Raw genomic sequence first — 22,969 nt, 5'->3', positions numbered from 1 at the left:
CGTGTACCTGTACCCAGCTACTTGGGAGGCAGAGACAGCAGGATCACTTGAGCCTGGGAGATCAAGGCTGCAGTGAGCTATGACAGTGCCACTGCACTCCAGCCTGGAAAACAGAGTGAGACTCTGTCTAAAAAAAAAAAAAGTCCCTAAATCAGTTCCTCAGATGTGGTAGCTCCACCTATGTGTTAGATCTTCACTGTGCCTAGCCTCATCACAGGGCTGAGGAATGGAGGCTCAGAGGTACTGAGAGCTGCCCAAGGACCTGGGAGGATCAGTGGTCCTAACTTCAGGTCCCCCTGCATGGCTGGCTGTGCTTTTCACTGTGGAGGTCAACGGAGAACTCCAGAGAAGAGGACCTGCCATGGGGCCCAGCCTGTATGAGACTCTTACAGACACCAAGCCCTGGGCCATCTGTCCCAGCCTGGTGCATGATTCACAGCCCACAGCCTCTTCAGGTCCCAGGTCCTGCCTCGAGGGCTCTCTAGGGTCCTCTTCACTAAATGTCCTGGGCTGCTGCTTAACCATCCCCTTCTCCAGAAGCCACCTCTGAGCCTGGTGCCTGATGCAGGTCGCCCTGTTGGATCCTCCCACTGCATCCTGCACAACTGCTTCCCTGACAGGACTTATTTAAGACTCTGAGCTCTGACCCATTCTGTCACCTTCCCCAGAGCAGGAAGAGGAACGGGCTTTGCTTCAGAGAGGGTTGTGCACTGTGCCCCCCAACCCTGCCCCAGCCTCACTTCCCTCACCCACTACAGGGGCCTCCTCTCACCCTGGGCCTTCCAAGGACCCCCCCATCCCCTACTCTTCCCACTACCTGTATTACAGCCTGTGCCTCACACGAGAAGGCCCTTCCACAGAGACAGGTGATTCCGACCAGGGGAGATGGTGGCCAAGGGTTTCGTAATCAACTTTGTGGCACTTTCATACTTCAATTGTTAAAAACTGATCAGTAATCATTTCTGATTATGTTTTCTTTTATACAGTTAAATGTTAATTGTTTTTCTGGGTAGAAAAGAAACATTTACACACTGTGGGAAATCTGAAGAATACAGGGAAAATAAACTCACTCAATAAACCTAGAGACCAGAAATACTCAGGATGAGTGAGACTATTTTCATATATACATACATGATCGCCGCTACAATCCACTTTGTTCATCTTTTTAAAAACACCTCATTTAAAATCCTTTAACTCGTAGGCTGATATTCTTGTTTTCATCTTAGTGCCAACACTTGCTTTCCAAATCAGGCAGAAAAAGGCATCTGTTATTCATTACTGCTGCTCCTGACTAAACGCTCCCTTCCCTGTTGGTTTCCAAGGGGCCCAAGGTTGGTTGGAGATCATCCTGACAAGCCCACAGCCCTCCTCTCCAGGTAACTGAATGCCCTATGGCCGCTGCCCTGCGGCCACCTCCCCACCTCCCTGGGAGAGCAGTGTGCTGGGGGTCCCCCTTCTCTCCTCGCCCCTACTCTCCCCGGCATGAGGTGAGGAAGACTGCTGACCAGGGACACTAGGTGGAGTCACAGAGAAGAGCAGGCCCACCCCTGCCCATAGCTCTCTGGTTCTTGAGGGCCCTGGCCCAGGACCACCACCCTGTCCTCATTCTGGGCCCTGAGGGTAGGGGAGGGTCTTTAAGGCAGCCTGGGAGCTCAGAAGTGACTAACAAACACCTCCCTGCATCTCACTGCCCCTCCCCGACCCCACAGGCCCTGTGTCCTTGCCAAGGCTGACATGGGTGAGGAGACGGGAGGATGAAGAGCAGAAGAGGGTCCCCTTTGCTCTCTGCACCCTTGTTCCACAGTCCAGTAGGAACAGACCCATTCCCACCAAGGGCAGTACAGCAGCTCCACAGGCCTCAGTGGGCTCCAGCTCACGTGTGGAAGCTCTTTATGGCCGAACACTATGGGGACCTACTGGGCATCTGCAGCCTGAACTCTGGCTACTACCCGAAGAGGAGACATCTATGTGCATAAACTCAGGGAAGGCAAATTCACCAGACGGGCATGCAGAGTCTCACCCCTGGCCAGACAACAGAAACTCCTGCCTGCCTGCTGACAGTGGCATTCTTGGTGATGAAGGTGTGCCCTCAACCCACCAGAGGTGTGTGTGGTGTGGAGGAACTGGCCTGGGGTCTTCCTGGCTTTCATCTTGGTATCTGGCTCTATTTCTCTTCCTAGCCTGGGCAGGCTTATTACCAGGGCTGAGGCGCAGGGGGCTGGTGGCAATCTTCAATAGAAGAGCGTGGCCCCTGCACTTCAGAGCTGTGGGGCGAAATGCTGTGTCCCCCACCACGGCCAAGCCTCTCCCTCTCCTCTCTCATACCTCACTTCTCTGCGTGGCCCAGGCCTCCCCTGCACCCTTGACTCTGGCTCCACGGCCTCTGTCTGCTCGAGCGGTGCGGCCTGCAGAGAAAGCTGTGTTCCTACGGCATCTGCAGGGAACAGCTCGTGGGGTCTCCGAGCAGGGGAAGCTCCTTCAGGGCAGGTGCTGGCCTCTGGGCCCAGGCAGGCTGACACTCAGTCTTCTGAGGGAGAGGGAGTCTGCTCCCCATTAGAGTAGGAGGATTTGGCCTGGGTGAGAGCTGGGAGTGGAGGGAGGACCTGGAGGAGCTAAGCATCGGGCCCATGAAGGTCAGGAATAGAGAAGACCCAGGAAAGAGCATGAAGGTGAGTAACTGAAAGAAAAGAGCCACAGGCAATGAAGATTTTCAAGCTGCAAGAGGTCAATCTTCCCCTCCAACTCTCCTGTGGACTCTCCAGGAAGGTCCAGAATGCTCCTTTGCTTTTGCGAGTGTGGATTATTTCAGGGAATGTAAGAGGCAGTGCAGGATGGAGATGGAGGCCGGTGGCCAAGGGGCAACTGGCATCTGCTCATCAGGACTGCACGGGGCCTGGGTCTTGACTGGGGGAGACATCGCAGGCCCACTGGCATCCTCCAAAGCAGGTGGCCCCCTGCTCCCCTCAGCAAGGTGTGGCTGGGCCAAAATCCATCCTCAGAGGATGAGAAACAGGACATCCTCCCTGCAGGGATGTTTCAAGACTGCTGGAGGCAGAGCTGGGCATCTGCGCCAGCCATGAGACCAGTGCTTGGAAGAGATCCCAAAATCACTTATTCTAGACATTCAGATGGATAGTGATCTAAATGCTATGAAATGCTGTGGCCTACAGTGATCATGACAGCATTGCAAACAGCATCATCTCCCTGGGACAAGGAATTCTTTCTCACCACCCTCCTTCCTAGAAGCTCTAATCTCAGTCATGAGTACTTAGCAGGAACTATATCTGCTACACCTTCAGTAACTCGTGTGGTGTCTGGCATGGAGCAGCTGCTTAACAGCTACTGAATGAATAAGTGAGTGAATGAAGGAATAAGCGAGTGAAAGAATGAATGAATCAATGAATAACAGGTCCAGGTCTAGCTGCTATTCAGGATCTGTGCCTCTGTTTGCCATTTGATGTCTTCTCATTGGCCTGAGGCCAGGGGAGGTGCTGGCCTGCCTGTAAGCTATCTCCCTCAGGGTGTCCCCAGGAGTCCCCTGACTGATGGAGAGTTCTAGAGTCTGCCCTTGTGCCTGTCCAGTTCTCCTCCCCACTGCCGGGGTGGCTCCCAGGGTGAAAGCTATTGGCCCATTTGCCTGAGCAACCCAGATGGCCGGGGAGGGGAAAGAGAGAGCCTCTGAGGGCTGGCATATCGCCACTCCCCCACCAACCCCCATCTTGGGTTTCACAGGCAGAGAGACTGACTGACCAATATGGGACAGTCCCCGTATCTGGCCAAGCTATGGAGCAGTGATGAAGAGGTGGCTCAGTGGTCAGGAGGCTGTTGGGTGTGGCTCAGCTCTGTCCATACCAGAGTGTGGAGCAGGTAAGTCACTTTACCTCTCTGAGCCTTGTTTTCCACATGTATAAAACGGGGACACTATGAATGGCTGTTGTGCAGGAGTGCTGAAGATTTGGTGCATCCATGCACGCAAAGCACCAGGACAGTGCTTGGCACAGGCCATGCTCAACCAAGAGCACTGACCAGCAGGCAGCCCCTCTGCCCTGGGAGGAGTTGCTAGGCAGCACTTATCTTCTCTCTGGCCAATTTATGATTATAAGGACTGAGGAGAGAAGCTTCAGCGCCAGAGGAGGAGTGTGTGTGTGTGCATGTATGCATATGAGTGTTTATGCACACAAATGTGTGAGAGGGTACATGCATGCATGCATATGTACATGTGTGAGTGTATACACCCATGTGTGACAGTGTGGTTATATGAATGTATACACAAGCACATGTGTGAGCGTGTACCTGTGTACGTGAGACTGTAAGCATAGGTGACTTCAAGTGTACAGTGTGTGCATGGGTATATGTGAGTGTGTAGGGCACGTGTGTATATGTGAGTGTGCATGTGTACATGTGTGTGCCCAGGGCCCTGGATACTGGTGCAAACCTGCCTTTCCTGGACATTCTGTGTCACTGGATGTTTCCCGCCTCCCCTCAAACCCTGAGTCGCCACGATGCCCTTCACCCCTGGTGGTGCCATGGCTGTGGGGGCACCCCCTTCACAGCATTGCCTGCCTTCCTAGAGATCACCGGGCGCCTGGCACAGGAAAACACTAGTACATGGAGCTGTGCAATGGGAATTCCTGAGCAGGAGGCCTGGGGCCCTGGCAGACAGGCTCTCCCAGGGAGCCAAACCCTGGGCCGAGGGATCCTCGAGGGAGGCAGAGGGATCCTCAAGGGAGGCAGAGGCTATGGCCACTTCCCTGTCACCAGTGCCTAGCAGGGTGGGGGTCAATAAATACCCAAGGCCTGAGGCCATTAGGGTGCAATATTCTCAGACCCCACCAGGCGGAGCCACATGCCCATCTCAAGAACAGGCCACTTCTTAGGCTTTTGGTTTCAAGAACCCACACTTCGGACCAAATCTACTCACAGGCCTCCTGCAGCTGTGCTGGAGGAAGAGCCTCCTGGATCAGGGGAGGCATGGGGCTGCTCAGAGCATGGGGGCTGGGGCCCCAACAACCATCCTGCTCTTCCATCCTCCCACCTAGTCAGCCCTGCCCCGGCCAGTCTGCTGAAGGAGCCACAGAGCAGCCTCATGGGGCGGGTGGGGCAGGGCCCGTCCCTGCCCGGGGCCTGTCTTCGGCTCCCTCGGCCCTGAGCACCGCCCCTGGGAGGGAGGCCATGCTGAGGCCACACTCACCTTTCCAGCCCTGAAGACATCTCTTCACTAAACTCTGAGCTCTCACTACTGCCTGGAAAAGGAACACAGGTCAATGAGCACAACGGCTTCACAGAAGAGGGGCCTGTTCTCCTGGGTCACCGGGCCCAGGCCCCCTGAGCTCACAGAAGTGCCACAGAAACTGCTTCCTGACATTGGGAGCCTCAACGTACTGTTTTTGCTCAACGTACTGAGTTTTGCTCAACGTACTGAGTTTTTGCTGCGAGTTCTAACTCTGCTCTGGGAGGGTCAAAGAACCACTGTTCCAGGCAGGTCCTCTGCTACCTTCCCACTGCCCCCGGGGGCCACAGCTAACTGCCCACTGGCCCGCTGGGGTCTGGGTCCTCAGGCTTTCTTCTGGGCCTGACCTGGCTCCACCACTGCCTCCCTTCTGGCCCAAGTGAAGCCAGGACTAGAACAGGCCTCACCTGGTGAGGCCAAACGAGCACTTCTTCCTCTTCCCCAAGGGTCAGGACTTGACTAGACGCTGGTCACAGTGGTGCAGCTACCTGGCATTAGACAGAAGCCTCAAGGGAGAGCCCCTGCAGACCCCTGGCCAGTGGGGTCACAGAGAGGGGCTGGGTCCCACAGCTTTGCTCCCTATTCCTCCTTCAGGCCTGTCCCTCTGGGCTGAATGGGCGACCCTGCTTCTCCCAGGCTCTCTAAGCCCTCTTGGAGGAGAGATTTTCTCCTCTCACCCAAGCATCCATGCGCAATGCTTCTGGACTGTCTCTCAGACCTCAGAGGCTCTGAGGTTCAGTGCTCTTTGCCTGAAAGAGCACCAAGGCCGAGCACTGGGAAAGGGGGAGGGAGGAGATCCCAGGCCCCTTGGCATCTGTCTGAGTAACGGCCCTCATCACAGAGGGAGGACCAGCCCAGCTCCCAACAGGGCACATGCACAAATGGCCGCTTCATCAGGGCTTTTCGCCTCAAACAGAAAAACAGTTTCAATTCCCCAACTTGAGGAGCCGGGAACCAAACAACCTTATGATCTCCTGTCTGGACGTTGGACAGCTCTGCATCTGACTCCGTTTTCTATCTCAGGAATAGCAAGGCCTGGACTCAGGCGCAGCTCACAAAGTTTTCTGGATATAAAACAGCTGTTTTGCCGCCCAGCTGAGTGCTGTTGGGCCGGCATTTCCCAGAGGGCATTCCTCAGAACCCAGGTCCCATTGGACACTCCAAGGAAGAGGGTCCCATGACCAAAGAATGTGGACACTGTGGACTCTGATGCCTTCTTAGAGGACTCCCACCCACCAGCACAGCTGTGTCTCTGGGAAGAAACCTGCACACCTTTGCTCAACCCAGCCCTTCCCCATGCATGACCTGGAACTCTTCTCCCAAGGCACACCTCGTAACCCTGGACACATTGTCCTGAGCTGTTGTATAACCCTGACTGGCTCCAAACAGGATGACCTCCTCTGAGGACAGAGGCAGACACAGAACATGCTTGTCAGACTTCCAGGGCGTGGGAGACAGCGACCCCTGGACTGATATTGCCCACGCCCTCTGAGACTGACTTGCTTTCACAGAGACGTGGGAGTGATTCCTGCCTGTTTCTCCTGTCCCCTCCCGCCCCCCACCCCCATGCTCTGGGCCCTCTGCTCTGCAGTCCTCACAAGATCAACTCCCAGCTCGGCAACTGGTCTAACCACCAGCCATGGGAGGACTCCCTGCTAAGGGAAGCCAACAGACACACAGACACACAGACCACAGAGGCACAGGCACACTGAAAGGCAACAGGCATCAGAGCACACTGGCCTGACGGCAGTAATAACAGGGCGGTGCCCACCTGTCCTCAGCTGACCTGGACACTGCAGGGGTATGGACCTACAACCAGAGCTCAACACCAGCCTGAGTCCTAATGTCAAGTTCTTATCCCAGCCTCAGCAGCACAATTTCTGTCTCTTCTGTTGCCATAAGCACCACGTCTGGCTGACACTCAGTGATGCAATTTCATCCCTGAACATCAATTTTTCATCCTCCCTCCTTCTAGCTTCCCATTGTGAAGACAAGTACGCAGTGAGAACCCAGTGGCCACCCAGCTACCCTCCCTGGCTGCCTCTCCTGCTTTGCCCTGCAGGGCCCTGTGGGTCATGATCCCTCAGGGACAGAAGCCTGACTGTGGTCCAGTCTGGTCTGGGGAGCTGCCAGCCAATGGCAGCTGGTCTCAGGCATGTGTTTGGCTGCTTTTTCTACCTGCCTGCCATGCCACCAGCAGGATGAGGACAGATCCGGGGCTCTTCATGAAGCCCACGAGGCTAGGAGACAAGGGTTTCCCTGGGTCTGGGCGATTCCTGCAGGCAGCCACCTCTGCAGGGAGGTGAGGGGCCACTGGGTCCCCAAGAATGATAGCGCCACTGGGCATGGCACAGTGACACAGAGACAGACACGGAGCACACGCTGGGCCTACAGCCCACCAGCCTATCATGTGCAGGCTGGAGACGCTTACCTAGGGAGAGTCCATTGGTGACAGCAGAGGAGGAGGTCAGAGCCAGGCCCCTTCGGGGGCTGCGGGACTCTAGGACACTGTCGTCCAGTAGGTGCCTTGCTTTCTCCGATGGGAATGTCGCACTTTTACTCTCAACTACACTCAACTGACACATCATACTGGAAAATGGAAAGGAAGAAAGAAGGCAAAGCTCCTTATCTATGGAGTGACAGTGGTTACACCTGCCTGGGGCCGGAGCAGACGGTGCAGCTGCAGGAAAAAGGCCTCCACCCAGAGCCATGGTACAGCCCAGGCTCTGTCCTCTCTCATGCCATGACCTTGGGCAAGTCACATCCTTTCTCTGAGCCTCAGTTTCTCCATCCATCCAATGGGGATAACGATACTTGCCCTGCCCATCCCCCTGGTGGCTATGAGGCTCAAGTGAGCAGATGTGCTTGTGAGTGATGAGGCCGCACAGGTGAGCAGCAGTGGGCCTGTGGCCAGGATGTCTGCTCCTGGAGTCACACGCACCGGGTCCAGACCCTTGCTCCGACGTTTTTCCACCATTGCAAGGAACTTCACCTTGTTGAACCTCATTAGACTCGTTCTCAAAATATGTAGTAATAGCACCCACCTCAGAGGCCTGCATGGGGACTCAGGGAGATCATGCTTGACAGGCATATGCAGAGTGTCTAGCACAGAGGGCTGCTTAACACTCAAAGAGCAACTCTTTCTCCTCCAGCCTTGGAGCTCCTCCAGGGCCTGCCTAGGCTGGGCTGAGCTTGTGCCTTGGAAGTGGTAGGCAGGTAGGTAGGAAAGAAGGAAGGAGGAAGGGAGGGAGGGAGGGAAGGAAGAAGGGAGAAAAGGAAGGGAGGGAAGGAGGGAAGGAAGGAAGGAAGGGACTCATCTGTTCGGAAGCCTGTGCCTAATGCCCTGGAGACACAGGCACAGTTGCCCTAGCCATGCCGAGGGCTCACGCATGTCCCCCAGCTATGGGCCTGACAGGACTGATGAGCCAGCAGGTTCACTGCTCTGTAGGCAGATGCCATGAGAAACTGAACACTGCCCTGGATGACAGTCACTGGTGTCTACTGGACTTTGGGGTTTTCCATGAGTCATTAACTGGGCTTGGGCAAATTCTCTGGAATGCCACTGCTACTTCCCTGCCCTTCCCTGCACCCTTCCTCCATCAGCTGCTGAGCCTGAGACACCTGTCGGTGGTGTGGAGTCAGTGCTGCCACAGTGCCCCTCAGCTCCTCCCAAGCTCACACCAGCCTCAGGAAAGCGCACTGGCCAGGATTCCAAGAGCTCTCATCAGCAACTCCCAGAACAGGGCAGGGGAGGGACCCAGCCAGCAAGTGTTTCCCTGCACTGTGCCCAGGCCCATGTGCAGGACGGTCTGAAGCCCGGGGGGAGGGCTTGCTCAGTCACCCACTTGTTGCCTAGGCTGTGGCTCTTCCTGTGTCTGGGGACTGGAGGTGTGGGGAGGCTGCCAGCAACAGATGTGTCAGGACAGGTGGGCCTCCGGCTGAACCTCGCAGAACCGGAGCCAGCAGAGGGACCTGCAAACAGAGCAGAGAGAGCAACAACGGGGGTTATGATGGGAGGGTGAGGGGCTGCACAGGCTGGGTTGAGGTGTGGAGGTGGGCCACGGGTTTGAAGTACAGCAACTGGCCCAGCTGTCACAGGTGGGGCAAGGTTCATATGAGCTCTGTAGCTTCCTACTCATTTGATATTGATCCTTCACTCTCCATATAGTAATTGACTCCCAAGGCTGACAACCAACTCTCAGGATGGTCAATGTCCTGCTGTCCTGGCCAAAGGGAGGGCACCATGGATGGACATGGGGATAGTCTTGGCCCTGCTTCACCATGGCATGACTTATCTAAGGACACCCAGCTGGTGAACGACAGAGGTGAGACTTCAAAGTATGTCTTCTAGGCTGGGTGTGGTGGCTCACACCTGTAATCCCAGCAATTTGGGAGGCCGAGGCAGGTGGATCACCTGAGGTCAGGTGTTCAAAACCAGCCTGGCCAACATGGTGAAACCCCATCTCTACTAAAAATACAAAAATCCACCGGGTGTGGTGGGGCATGCCTGTAATCCCAGCTACTCGGGAGGCTGAGGCAGAAGAATAGCTTGAACCCAGGGGGTGGAGGTTGCAGTGAGCCAAGATTGTGCCACTGCACTCCAGCCTGGGCAACAGAGTGAGACTCCATCCCCCCCCCCCCCCAAAAAAAAGTGTGTCTTCTAACACCAAGTCCATTCCCTTACCCCTGAGCTCTTACACAGCCACTTTCTGGTCTCTATGTACTCATTAAACAAAAAGGGGCAAGAGCACAGCTAGACAGATAGGGTTCAGATCTTAGGTCTTTCATTTGCTACCTGGGACCATGGATAGGTTACTGAACATATCCCTTGAGCCGCAGTTTCCTCATCTGAAAAGTGGGAATAATTCAACTCACCTTGCAGGTGGTCAGAAGAAGTCCATGAGGTAATGTACGCAGACTTTCACAGTTAGCCCTCATACTTAATTTATTATGGTAATTATTACCATGTCCTTCTCAACCCAGTCATGGGGCTAACAGGTCACCAGAGCCAGGGAGTTAGGGGCACAAACCTCACTGTGCACAATACACAGAGACTGAGGCCAAATCCTTCATGCTGGCCATGTCTTCAGCCATGTCTGGAGGAATGTGACCCTGGCCACTGTGGCACTCTTTAGTTTCTGTGGCTTGGGAAGGGAGGTCTTTAAGGGAGGTGACTCCAGAGGCTCGCCTAGCTCTGGCTATCTGGGCCAGGCACTGGGGGTGGGAACCAGTGACTCTACAAAGGGGCTCAGCTGCTTCCTAGAGAGAACATCAAATGCAGAGCAGATCAAGGGGGTGGCTGCCTGGCCATGGCTGGAGAACTTTCTTGTGGGGACCCATAAAGCCCAAGCCCACCCAGACCTCCAGCTCCTCCAACACGAGGCCCTACAGACCCACCAGTGGCCTACAGGTTCCCATGTCCTCCAGCCTGCTTGGGTCATCTTCATGTCCAAAATAATGACCCACACCCCCAGCCCGTATACTGTGGGAAGGCTGGCCCATATGGCATTTTGGCAGATTCAGGAGGCAAGGGCACTTGCATCACCTCCAGTTCTGAGCTCCTGTGCCGGCTGAGTGCTCACTTCCCAGGAGTTGTCTTCTCTGCTGTCCCCCCTCCTTCCCAACCCCACTCTGCACAGGCACCTTCTCCTTCATCTGCCCCCACCAATCCCTTTATTAAGCCTTAGCCAACTTTCTTATTCTCAATAACATTCCAAAATGTCACTTCTTTCCTCAGTGCCCCTGGGCAACTCCAAGACCCCAACCCTTTCAAATGCTGCCACTCTTTACTTCAGTGACAACACTGGTTGTCAGGTGGGATCTCTCTCACAGCCACCCTTGCAGTGGCCATGCACACCTCCATTCACACTGGCCTTCCCACCAGGCCGGGGCCCTTCTCTTCTCTCAGGTCCTACCCGTCTCCTCTGATAATTCACTGCCTCACTTTCCCCTTCTCTCTCTGGCTCCTTCCCCCAGCCTACAGGCAAGCTCTAGTCTCTCTTTCCCTGTAAGCCAAGGTCCTTCACTGGATCTTTTCCCAGCAAATGGAGGTCTGTGCTCCTCCAGTCACTCAGCTCTGACTTCTGTACCTAATGACACATCCACTGACCTCCTTCTTGCCAAATCAATGAAGGCTCGTCAGCCTCCTCCCAGAGCCCTTGGCACCTGGTGCTCGGGGTCACTCCTTCTCAAAATGCCCTCCTTCCTTGGCGGGCACTATGCCACACTCTCCTGCTTCTCCCTGTGCCTCTTCAATCACTGTCACCATCTCCTCCGTGAGCTCCTCCTCTTCCTCTAACACCCCTCATGCTGGAGTTGTCCACACAGGCCTCCCTCTTTGGCTCCTGTTTTTTATTTGATCGGATAGCTGATGACTCTTAAATCTTGACTACAGTCCTCTTTTCTTTTCTTTTTTTTTTTGACACAGGGTCTGGCCCTGTCACCCAGGATGGAGCGCAGTGATGCTACGATGGCTCGCTGCAGCCTCGACCTCCCCAGCTCACCAGCTCAAGCAACCCTCTCAGCTCAGCCTCTTGAGTAGCTGGGACCACAGGAGGGTGCCACCAGGCCTGGCCCAGACCTCGTTTCTGAGCCTGAGACCCATATATCCACCTCTTGGCACCATCCCTCCATCTGCCCTTTCCTAAGCTGCACCAAGTGCAGCACAGCTAAGGCTAAGCCTGCAACTCCTTCTCCTGTTTCCAGCCTTGGCTGGAGGCATTGTGGGTTGCCCAGTCACCTGGCCTGGAATGGGAGCCCACCCTCGGCTCCTGCCACACGGCAACTTGCCTCTTCTCTCCTCCCTTTCCCTCCTCACTTGCTGCACAGTCATCATGGCCTCCAGACTCTGCACAGCCCCTCCCTGCCCACCTCTCTTGTCACTGACTGGTCTGGGCCCCCACATTTTATTGTCTTCCTGCCTCCAGTCTGATCTTCTAAAATCTAATCCAAGCACAGCTTCACAAGTATTTGAAAAACGTGAAGCTAACCATGTCACCGCCTTGCTTGAAATCATCCATGACATGGTGTTCAAAGTTCTTCCTGACCTGGCCATTTAAGCCTATCTTAAAATCCCAATGGAGGCCGGGCGCCGTGGCTCACGCCTGTACTCCCAGCACTCTGAGAGGCCGAGGTGGGCAGATCACAAGGTCAGGAGATCAAGACCATCCTGGCCGACATGGTGAAACCCCGTCTCTACTAAAAATACAAAAAATTAGCCGGGTGTGGTGCCAGGTGCCTGTAGTCCCAGCTACTCGGGAGGCTGAGGTGGGAGAATGGCGTGAACCTGGGAGGCAGAGCTTGCAGTGAGCTGAGATCGTGCCACTGCACTCCAGCCTGGGTGACAGAGTGAGACTCCATCTCAAAAAAAAAACAAACAACAACAAAAAAAAACCACAAAAAACCTGATGGAAAAGAAAAAAGACAGAGTAGCCAAGACTATTCTGAAGAAAAACAGTGCAAGACTTGCCCTACTGGATGGCAGAACAAAACCTAAAGCAGTAGTATTCAAAGAGTGTGGTATTGGGCATGGATGCACACACAGTTCAGTGAATACAAAGTGAGAGCCCGACCTGCTTCCTGATGGTGGCGGCATTACCAGTCAGTGGGGAAAGGAGGAACTTTTCAGGATGAGGGGCAAAACCACTGGGTTCCATGTGGAAAAAGACAAAATTAGAGTCCTGCCTTATGTTAAGCAAGTGGATTAATGTCACAAATGTGAAAAGCAAAACTACTGGGAAAAAAATAGGAGACAATCATTATAATCTTGGGGAAAGGGAAGAAAGAAAAAACACAAATCCTAAAGGAAAAGATGAATAAATTTGACAACATTTAAATGTCTGTACCAAAACAACCGACCAAAAACGACATCAAAATCAGTGTTAAAAGGCCAATCACAGTCTGGGAGAAGGTATGTGTCACCCCTAAACCAACACAGGATTAGCTTTCAGATACACAGAGAACTTCAAATATCTGTAAGAAAGGACAAACCACACAGAGAGAACAAGCAAAAGATATGAAAGGCAAATTCAAGGAACAGAGTCTCCAAATGGCCAGTAACAATAAGGAAAGACGCTTAACCCCACTGGTAATAATGGAAATGCAAATGAGAGTAAAAGGAGATATCTTTTTATCACAACAGATGGTAAAAAAATAAAAAATTTAGCCTGACAATGTATTGCATTGGCAGAGGGGGAGGAACAGGAACTGTAGTTTGGGGCTTATATGAAGGTGAAATATTTGGAAAGCAATGAGCAGTGCTGAATAAAGAAAGATGCCCTGCCTTTTATACCTGGTGATTCTAATGGAGGTTTTTACTCTAGAGAAACTCTTGCATATATACACGAGGAGCCACATACACAAGGATGCTCAAGGTAGCATTGTGCCTCACTGCAAAAAAGCAGAAACAAGCTACATGCCAATCAGTAGGGAAATAGATAAATGAGCTGTGGTTTATTTACAACAAATTCTACAAAGACAAGAAACTGCATCTACAGGTATCAATATAGATAAATCATAAAAACTTATGTTTCAGCCTGGGCAACACAGTGAAACCCCGTCTCTAAAAAAAAATACAAAACCTAGTCCAGTACGGTGGTGTGCACCTGCAGTCCCAGCTACTCAGGAGGCTGAGGTGGGAGGACTGCTTGAACCCAGGAGGTGGAAGCTGTGGTAAGCTGATATCATGCCACTGCACTCCAGCCTGGGCAACTGAGACCCTGTCTCAAAAAACAAACGAACAAACAAAACCCAAAACTTATGTTAAGTGGAGAGAGTAAGTTGCAAAAGAATGTTTATGGCATTATGCCACTCAAATTTTTACAAACATACAAAACAACAGTATATATGTTTACACACAAGTATATATGCAGTAAAACGCAAAACCTGCACAAGAATAATGTAAATCAGCACAGCAGTAACTGTAGGGAGGAAAGGGAAATGAGGCAGGATGGGGGTGAGAGGCCTTCCCTCCGTGTGTAGTATTAATACTTAAAGAAATATGCGGTGAACCTGGCAAAATGTTAACTGCTATTAAATACGGATAGTGAGGACAATGGGTATCCTCTATGCATTAACTATTTCATTATTTAAAGTGAGACTACTTTAAAAATAGTGGCCACCTACTCTGTGCCAGGTGCTGTGCTGGAATCTCCATCTGCCCCTCCAGATCTGTCCTCCACCCTTCTCCACCCTGTGCCATGGACCAGGGGGCTGCATATGGGGCTAGGTCAGTAGGCTCCCTGGCCCGCTCTGGCCCCTCGCTGGGTTAGGGTGATGGGGAGCTGCCTCCTCTGGCTCTCTGCCTGTGGGGTCACTCCTGAGAGGTGGCAGTCTATTTCTAACCCTGGGGTACTGAGCTGTCCTTTGGGGTCCCCACACTCTGCCCACATCTTTGTAAATAGCCCCATTCTGAAACTCTCCTCCAACCACCCGACTTGAGTGTGTCATTTGTGTCTGCCTTGACCCTGTAGTGCCTTCACATTTAATCCACACAGCACTCCTCTGAGGTCTGTATTATTATCTTCAACTTGCAAGTAGAGTAGTAGAAGCTCAGTGGGTAGGCACCAAGCATGCGTCCAGGACCTGGCTGGCGACAGGGTTAGGTTCAAGTCTAGGCCTTGTGGGTGCATGGAGCAGACACCTGGGATCACCTGCCCAGCACCTTCTCAGGAAGCACGTTCTCCTCCCACTGATGGAGACAGGGGAGGCAATGCCAGTCCAAAGCAGCCTCGCCTCTGGCCCCAGCTGATGGGTCTATGAGTGGATACACTCCCCAGGACTTTTGGATTTGAGCCTAGAAAGCATTTGAGGAAATCTCTGTTTGATGAATGAGAAATAAAACCTAGATACTAAGGATGGCCATGTTTCCCTGCTTGTGGTGAGGGAATCTGATCTGTGGTGACAGAAAAAGAAAGTAACCTCACTGAGTGAGGCCACAAAGCAAGGTGGAAGAGAGTTCTGTTTCAGCTGTTCCTGACACCCAGTGTGTCCCTGGCCTGGCTGTTCAGCCCTCCCTGGATTCTGTGAGCCAATGGGGTTTTTTGTTTTTGTTTTTTTTTGAGACAGTCTTGCTCTGTCGCCCAGGCTGGAGTGCAGTGGTGCCATCTTGGCTCACTGCAACCTCCACCTCCTGCATTCAGGTAATTCTCATGCCTTAACCTCCCAAGCAGCTGGGATTATAGGCATACGCCACAATGCCTGGCTAATTTTTTTTTTTTTTTTTGTATTTTTAGTAGAGACGGGGTTTCTTAGTCTTTAGTAGAGATGGGGTTTTGCGACCATGTTGGCCAGGCTGGTCTCAAGCTCCTGGCCTAAAGTGATCCACCGATCTCAGGCTCTCAAAGTGCTGGAATTGCAGGCATGAGCCACTGCAACCAGCCCAATGGGTCCTCTTTTGGTTGAAGTCAGCCAGTCTGTCTTTGTTGCTGCAGTTCAAAGAACCTTAACAAAGAGACCCCACTACCTGACACTGCCTCTTGGCGCAGCTGCCTAGATAAACCAGCCTGGTGGCAGGAGAGAGGAGAGGCTCTCCAAGGCCCCAGTTCCTGCTTTCAGATGGCATCTCAAGAACAGGATCTGACAGACCAATCCACCATAATGGAACTGGAGAGGCATGACTCTAAAGGAAAGGTTTGTGGCTTAGACTTCACAAACCCAGGAGAGGTGTATAGAGGACTGAAAGTGCAGCTAAGCTTTTGTATCTGTGCATTTTCTCCGCAAGGGGTTCCATGTGGTCATCAGCTTCTTTGAGGCTCAGGCGGATCACGAGGTCAGGAGTTTGAGACCAGCCCGGCCAATATGGTGAAACCCTGTCTCTACTACAAAAATACAAAAAATTAGCCGGGTGTGGTAGCAGGCACCTATAGTCCCAGCTACTCAGGAGGCTGAGGCAGGAGAATCACTTGAACCCAGGAGGCGGAGGTTGCAGTGAGCCGAGATCGCGCCACTGCACTCCAGCCTGGGCAACAGAGTGAGACTCCGTCTTAAAAAAAAAAAAAAAAGGCTCTAATTCTTAACCAAAGAATGTATCAGAACCATCTGGAGAGAGTGTTAAAAACGGAGTTTCTTGGGCCACCCCTGGAGGTTGATTCTGTGGGCCACAGGTGGGTCTGGGCATTGCAGACCTGGAGCCAAAGCTCTCCAGGTGATTCTGCTGTGCACCCCGGGGGAAGAAACTCTGCTCAAAGCGCTGCAATACAGGCAGGCTCTGTTCCGAAGGAAACATCTCGTGCAGTTGTTCCAGAAAGGAAAACGAAGAATGAAAACCATCCTGCTTTGTTTTGGTTTTGCACATATTGCTCAAGAAACGAATCCATGTAGAGGGTGGATCTCGCCTTGTTTATCAGCAGCCGTGCGCGAGGGATTACAGTCTCACTGCCTGAGTCACTCTGGCTCCCACCCTGACTCAGAAAAGTGTTTTCTAAAGGTCAAATTGCATTGCTCCTCCCTTGCGGTTTGGAGTGGAACCCAAGGCTACCTGGTGTTGTGGTAGTAATAATAATGATGATAATTATAATCTAATGTAATGCGCCCGGCGCTATGCTCTGTACCTGTGCCACGAGACTTGAGGTGGAAACTCTTAGTTGCCCCATTTTACAGATCAGAAAGTGGGGCTTACAGAGCTACTGCACGCTGGAGGCAGGACTTGATGCCAGGTGTGCAGCACTCTTGTGGTGGCTGGGGAGGAAGGCTAGCTGTTCAGAGGTCAGGCGCTGGTCAGAACATGAGGAAGGAGGAACACGGTGGCCATATCTGAAGTGATCTAGTAAACAGGAGACATTTCCTCCAGGAAGTCTGTAGTGGGTAAGACCCAGTTACTACCCTTGAGGAAAGGAAGGTGATGGGAACTAGCATCTATTAATGCACTGTGTGCCAGACTTGAGTAAACACTTGCAAGTCCTGTTCTTTGACGCCTATGAGGTTAGTAACTTTTATCATCGCCATTTTAAAGGAAGGCTCAGAGGCACTCTGCAGTCACACAGCTGGAGGGGTGCAGTGAGACGCGGGGGCTCCAAGTCTCTTCTGGTAACTTCTTCGGCCCTTCCTGCTCACTCCTGCCTGACTCCTTTTCCTGTCTGTCTCCATGTGCTTCCTGCCTCTAGCTCCGATTCCCATGCCCAGTCTCTCCCAAACCCACTGGACTTGCCCTTGGTCTCTTCCATTCAATTCTTGACTCTCCCTCCAGGACTAGGCCTGGATCTGCCACCTCTTCTTTCGGCTGTGGATGGCCCTGGGAGGCACGCCTGGCCTCAGATGCCCCTTGACCCAACTGGAGGAAGGGTGGGGGGCCCAGCAGAAAAGCCTGCAGCCTCCCTGGGCACCGTTTCAAAGCTGATGCTGCTCTCCCTGCTCTGGGTCTCAGCTCCTCCCCTCTTCTGCATTGTTGACCAACAGCCTGGGTCTGACGCGGAAGCAGAAGAATTCCCATTCAACTGGGCCCCAGGGATGGGGGGCCTCTCTGCCAGTAAGTGACACCCTCTGCTACTGAAAGGCCTCATGTTCCTGCCCTGCCAAGCCTGGGGTGGCCACCACGTGACAGCACCAGGGACACGTGTCTTCTGGGACCGCTTGTGAGCTGGGTGGCTGGCAAGTTTGTTTCTCCATGTCCCGCAGCAGGGGCAAGGGTGTGGGTGGTCATAATACACCAGGGCTCTGGGCTGGCTGAGCAGAGTGCAGTTCCTGCTGCCAGCCCCGATATGGCACGGACAGCTGGAAAAACTGACCATGTGGCTTGACTATCTCAGAGGATTGCTCCATTTTTCCTCAGCATAATTTTTCCATGAATAATCTTTAAAGCTCTTTAAGTGGCTGTTTCTTTAGCAGTTTTATTGGAACATATGAGAACTGACAGTCTCTGTGGGGAACGAGATATCATGTTGAAAAAAAATCTGGTTTTCATTACACTTCTTTCAAGAAAGCAACAGGCTGCCCAACAGACCTCTCATTGATTGGAAGAGAAATGAGCCCAGAGCCTCCTAACAACAGCCTTGGAGTGGACAGGATGATGAACAGTGATGCCAAAGACTCAGGATCTGAAGGCAGACAGGCCTGGTCCACCACCTGTGTCTGCCATTTGCAGGCTGAGTGACCTTGAGCAAGTCACCTCACACCTCTGAACCTGAATTCTACATCTGCAAAACAGGAATGGTGACCCTGACTGACAGCCTCCCTGTGAGGAGTAAGCCATATAGCATCCCTCCCTCCTTCACGTGACAAACTTTTCCTGAGTCCTGACCTCGGGGGCAGGAGCTGGAGATACTACACTGGATTAGAAAGATGAGTTTCCAGTCAAGTGTGGGAGAGAGAAGTAGCCAGGTAATTACACCAGGAGAGACATCTACTTTTACATGAGAATAATAATAATAAATACGGTAAAGGCAACAACTACACCAGTAGTATAACTACAACAATAATGATGGTAATAATGACAGCAGCTAACATTTACTGAGCATCTACAAGGTGCCAGGAACTGTGATAAATGCTTTGTACACCTGATCTTATTTAAGCCTCACATTAACACTGCCATACAAGTACTGTTGCTATCTCACTTTTAGCATGTAGAACCTGACAAGGGAAGAGTTCAGGAACTTGCCCAGTTGAGCAGCCAGTGAACGGGACAGCCCTGAGCACGGTGCACGTGAGAACACAGAGGGGACCCCTGGAGGGCCTGATGTCCAGGTGGGTGCAAGAGCTCCAGCAGGAACAGTGATGGATGCAGACAGAACAGCATGTGCAGACTCGGGGTGACAGAGAGCAAGGCCTTTGAAGAAGCCTGGAGTTCAACGAGGGGAAGGTGTAGAGATTTTTAGGAAGGGGCACTGATGCATTCAGATGTGTACCCTAGAAAGTGTGCTTTGGTTGGAGAGCAACTGGATGTGGCCAAGACTTGACACCACAGGCTGGGGGTATGGAGGGAGGGGGACTTGGGGTGACCGTCGGTGGAGTGGTATCCCTGGTACTGTCAGGTTCTGGGGACACGATGAGAAGTTCATTTTGGGATTGATATCTGGAGGCCACTGGGTAGATGGGCATAGTGCTCATGGCTGCTGAGGAAGACATGTGTTTGGGACGGGAAGCCTCGTTCCCACGGATTTCCGGCAGCATCCAAGTGGCCTGCCTGGGACAGCACTGCCCTATTTAAGCAGCCTGGCAGCCCTGCTGCCGCTCACAGGGGCACTTTCCAAGTATCACACATCAGAAATTAATGGGAGGCAGCTGTGGCAGAGGGGAAACTACTCAGCTTGGAGTCACAAGACTTGGGTTCCAGTCCAGCCTCTGCCCCACGCTGAGCTGGGAGCTCACAGTCCAGTCTCATTCTTTGGAGCCTGCGTTTTCTCACTGGAGGAGGGGGCTTGACAACTGTGCAACCGGGTGCTCTTGCAGGTACCACTCTGAGCCTCTGGTGCACACGGTGACTTTCACCTAATGTGAAGGGGGCTCAGTGTCCTCAGTGTTTCTCCTGCCCAGGCTGAGAATCCGGTTCCCAAGGACTCAGGCCCTCTCCAGGTCTGCCAGACCCTGTGGCTCTCCAGGACACTGGGGCCCCTCTGCACAGAAAGTCTGTGTTGAAACCCTTCTCTGGCCAGGTTTCACAGTGGAGCCTGGGAGCTGGTCATTTTCACATTCACATACATTGTTTCTCATACATGCAGCTCTCACGAGTTCTCGCTGTCAGCCAAGAGCTGTCTCACACATCATTTAGAGGGCCTGGTTCATTTCCTTTTTTTTTTTTCTTGAGACAAGGTCTTGCTCTGTCACCCAAGCTGGAGGGCGGTGGCGTGATCATGGCTTACTGTAGCCTCCGCCTCCTGGGATCAAGCGATCTCGCCTAAGCCCTGAGGAGCTGGGGCTGTAGGCACGCGCCACCATGCCCAGATAATTTATATACTTTTGTAGAGATGGGGTTTTGCCATGTTGCCCAGGCTGGTCTTGAATTCCTGGGCTCAAGTGATCCTCCTGCTTCGGCTTCCCAAAGTGCTGGGATTACAGGTGAGACCCACTGCACCTGGTTGACCTTGATCATTTCTTTCTGCAAATGGCATCCAATCACCCATCCTAGGGCAGATTCCTAGGCCACGGGGAGCGCGGAGCAGCAGATGCTGGGGGAGCCGCTGGTACTCGTGAGGAGCTGGGCCACATCCAGGCAGGGAGTTGGCCAGAGGTGGGTTTGAGTCTCGCCTCTTCTGCTTGACCTTGACGTGACAGGCTGCTGAGATGGGAGACTCAAGAACAAAGGAGATGTGAAATCCCAGAGTAATGGGCCACAACTGGCCTCCTATCCCTGAGCTCCTCATGGAGGGCCCCTCCCACCCATCCATTCCGAAAATATAAACGGGCAGAGAGAGTATGTTTCCAAAGAGAGGAGCACATGGAGAGAGGGCCTACAGCTTGCCTCGGCTGTTCTCTTTTTCTACTCACACATAGTTAGGCGGAGTCTCCACAGACCCCCTGCAGAGGTTGAACTATGTCTCTAGCAGTCAGGAGACCCAGGGGAGCTGCTGTGCCTTACTCAGGCCTGACGAGGCCAAACGGCTGTGCCAGAAGACAGCGGTGGCCACAGGCAGGTCTGTTGTGCTCACAGGTCTGTTAGAATGAGGACAGGTATGGCCTCCTCTGGACCGAGGTGGCCCATGTGAGGAAAGCTGGCAGAGTTGAGGGCTGGAGGGGACCCAAACATCAGGAAGCTGGCAGTGGGCACCAGACTTTGTGGGGGGGCATGGAAGGGGCTGCAGGGGTCCCCAAAATAGATTTGCATCTGCCTGGGTCAAGGGACTTGTGGAATCTCTGAAATACCCACGAAAGTGCCTGGGAGAAGAAGCATCAGCGATATCGGCTGCCAGCTAGAAGGCCCTGTGAAATGGTTTGCCCCCTCCAAATCTCATGTTGAAATGTGATTTCCAGTGTTGGAGGCAAGGCCTGGTGGGAGGTGACTGGATCGGGGGGCAGATCCTTCATGAATGGTTTAGCACCATCCTCTTGGTGATAAGTGAGTTCTCACTCAGTTCATGTGAGGTCTGGTTGTTTAAAAGTCTGGGAACTCGCCTCTCCTCACCCCTGAATCTCTTGCTTCTGCTCTCACCATGTAACATGCTTGTTCATCCTTCACCTTCTGTAAGCTTCTTGAGGCCCTCACCAGAAGCCAAGCAGATGTTGGTGCCATGCTTGTAAAGCTTGCAGAACTGGGAGCCAATTAAACCTCTTTTTAAAATAAATTACTCAGCCTCAGGTATTTATTTATGGTGATGCAAGAATGGCCTAACACAGAAAATAGGTACTAGGAGTGGGGTATTTTCTGTATTAGTACATTTGCATTACTATAAAGGGATACCTGAGGCTGGATAATTTATAAAGAAAAGATGTTTAGGCTGGGCGTGGTGACTCACGCCTGTAATCCCAGGACTTTGGGAGGCCAAGGTGGGCAGATCACCTGAGGTCAGGAGTTCAAGAGCAGCCTGGCCAACATAGTGAAACCCATCTCTACTAAAAATACAAAAATTTGCTGGGCATGGTGGTGGGTGACTGTAATCCCAGCTACTTGGGAGGCTGAGGCAGGAGAATCACTTGAACTCAGGAGACAGAGGCTGCAGTGAGCCGAGATCACATCACTGCACTCCAGCCTGGGTGACGGAGCGAGACTCTGTCAAAAAAAAAAAAAAAAAAAAAAAAAAGGAAGGGAGGAAGGGAGGAAGGGAGGAAGGAAGGGAGGGAGGAAGGAAGGAAGGAAGGAAAGAAGGAAGGAAGGAAGTCAGGAAGGAAGGCAGGAAGGAAGGAAGGCAGGAAGGAAGGTAGGTAGGTAGGTAGGTTTAACTGGCTCATAGTTCTACAGGCTGTAAGGAATTATGCTGCCAGCATCTGCTTCCAGTGAGGGCCTCAGGAAGCTAAGGTACAAGTTACCATGCCTTGCTAATTTTTTTTTTTTTTTTTTTTAAACAGATGGGGTTTTGCCATATTGCTCAGGCCGGTCTCAAACTCTACTCTGGGCTCAAGCCATCTGCCTGCCTCAACCTCTCAAAGTTCCGGATTACAGGCATGAACCACCATGCCTGGCCCCCTAAACATGAGATCTGCAGGGGAAACACTCTCGCTGCCCGTTTATATTTTCAGAATGGATGGGTGGGAGGGGCCCTCCTTGAGGAGCTCCAGGGATAGGAGGCCAGCTGTGGCCCATTACTCTGGGATTTCACATCTCCTTTGTCTTGAGTCTCCCATCTCAGCAGCCTTGACATCAAGGTCAAGCAGAAGAGGCAAGACTCAAACTACCTCTGGCCAACTCCTTGCCTGATGTGGCTCATATGACCCTATGCTCCAATTACGACTGTATCCTCTCCCCCAGTTGCCACAGGCCAAAGAGATGGAGAAAGGCCTAGGGAGGGAGAAGGGCCAAACACTCCTCCTCTCTTGCCACAAGCAGCCAGGCCTGAAGCACCCCAACTAGGTTGTGACAAGGAGATTAGAGTTAATGTTAGATCAGGTTTGGAGTTCTGATTCTTACATGGAAGTTGCCTTCTGAGGACCAACTGGGGACAATGTGTGACTCAAAAGTGACTGTAGGAAAGTCAAGGACATGCCAATGTAATACCTACTTGCACTATACGGATATATGGAGCTGTGGGGACAGAGCCCCAGAGGCTGTCCAGAGCCTTGGGCTTGGCAACTGGTTCTGCCACTTCCTCAATGCATGAGGCTGCGCGAGCACCTGCATCTTCACCTATAGAATGGGGATGACATTGGCCCCACCTC

The 22,969-nt window shown here is 52.6% G+C and overlaps 1 protein-coding gene across 18 annotated transcripts in view; it reads right to left on the bottom strand.

Annotated features, from left to right (window-relative positions):
• The window catches only part of RALGPS1 (Ral GEF with PH domain and SH3 binding motif 1), a 307,580-nt gene that overhangs the window by 18,950 nt on the left and 265,661 nt on the right, over positions 1-22,969 (bottom strand). For 9 of the 18 annotated variants that reach the window (XM_031014337.3, XM_055351184.2, XM_055351186.2 and 6 more), the window contains 3 exons: positions 9,076-9,202; positions 7,662-7,819; positions 5,192-5,243 (listed from right to left, as the gene is read on the bottom strand). The exons of 1 other annotated variant lie outside the window; for it this stretch is intronic. In XM_031014337.3, the coding sequence (XP_030870197.1) occupies positions 5,192-5,243; positions 7,662-7,819; positions 9,076-9,202 (337 nt within the window). The remainder of the gene's footprint in view (positions 1-5,191; positions 5,244-7,661; positions 7,820-9,075; positions 9,203-22,969) is intronic. 8 more of the 18 variants (XM_031014342.3, XM_031014340.3, XM_063697033.1 and 5 more) reach the window with 1 other exon arrangement.

The sequence above is a fragment of the Gorilla gorilla genome, chromosome 13 (genome assembly GCF_029281585.2).
Source record: "Gorilla gorilla gorilla isolate KB3781 chromosome 13, NHGRI_mGorGor1-v2.1_pri, whole genome shotgun sequence".
Lineage (NCBI taxonomy): Eukaryota > Metazoa > Chordata > Mammalia > Primates > Hominidae > Gorilla > Gorilla gorilla.
The sequence above is the reverse complement of the archived record's forward strand: the minus strand, read 5'-3'. Positions and strand labels throughout refer to the sequence as shown.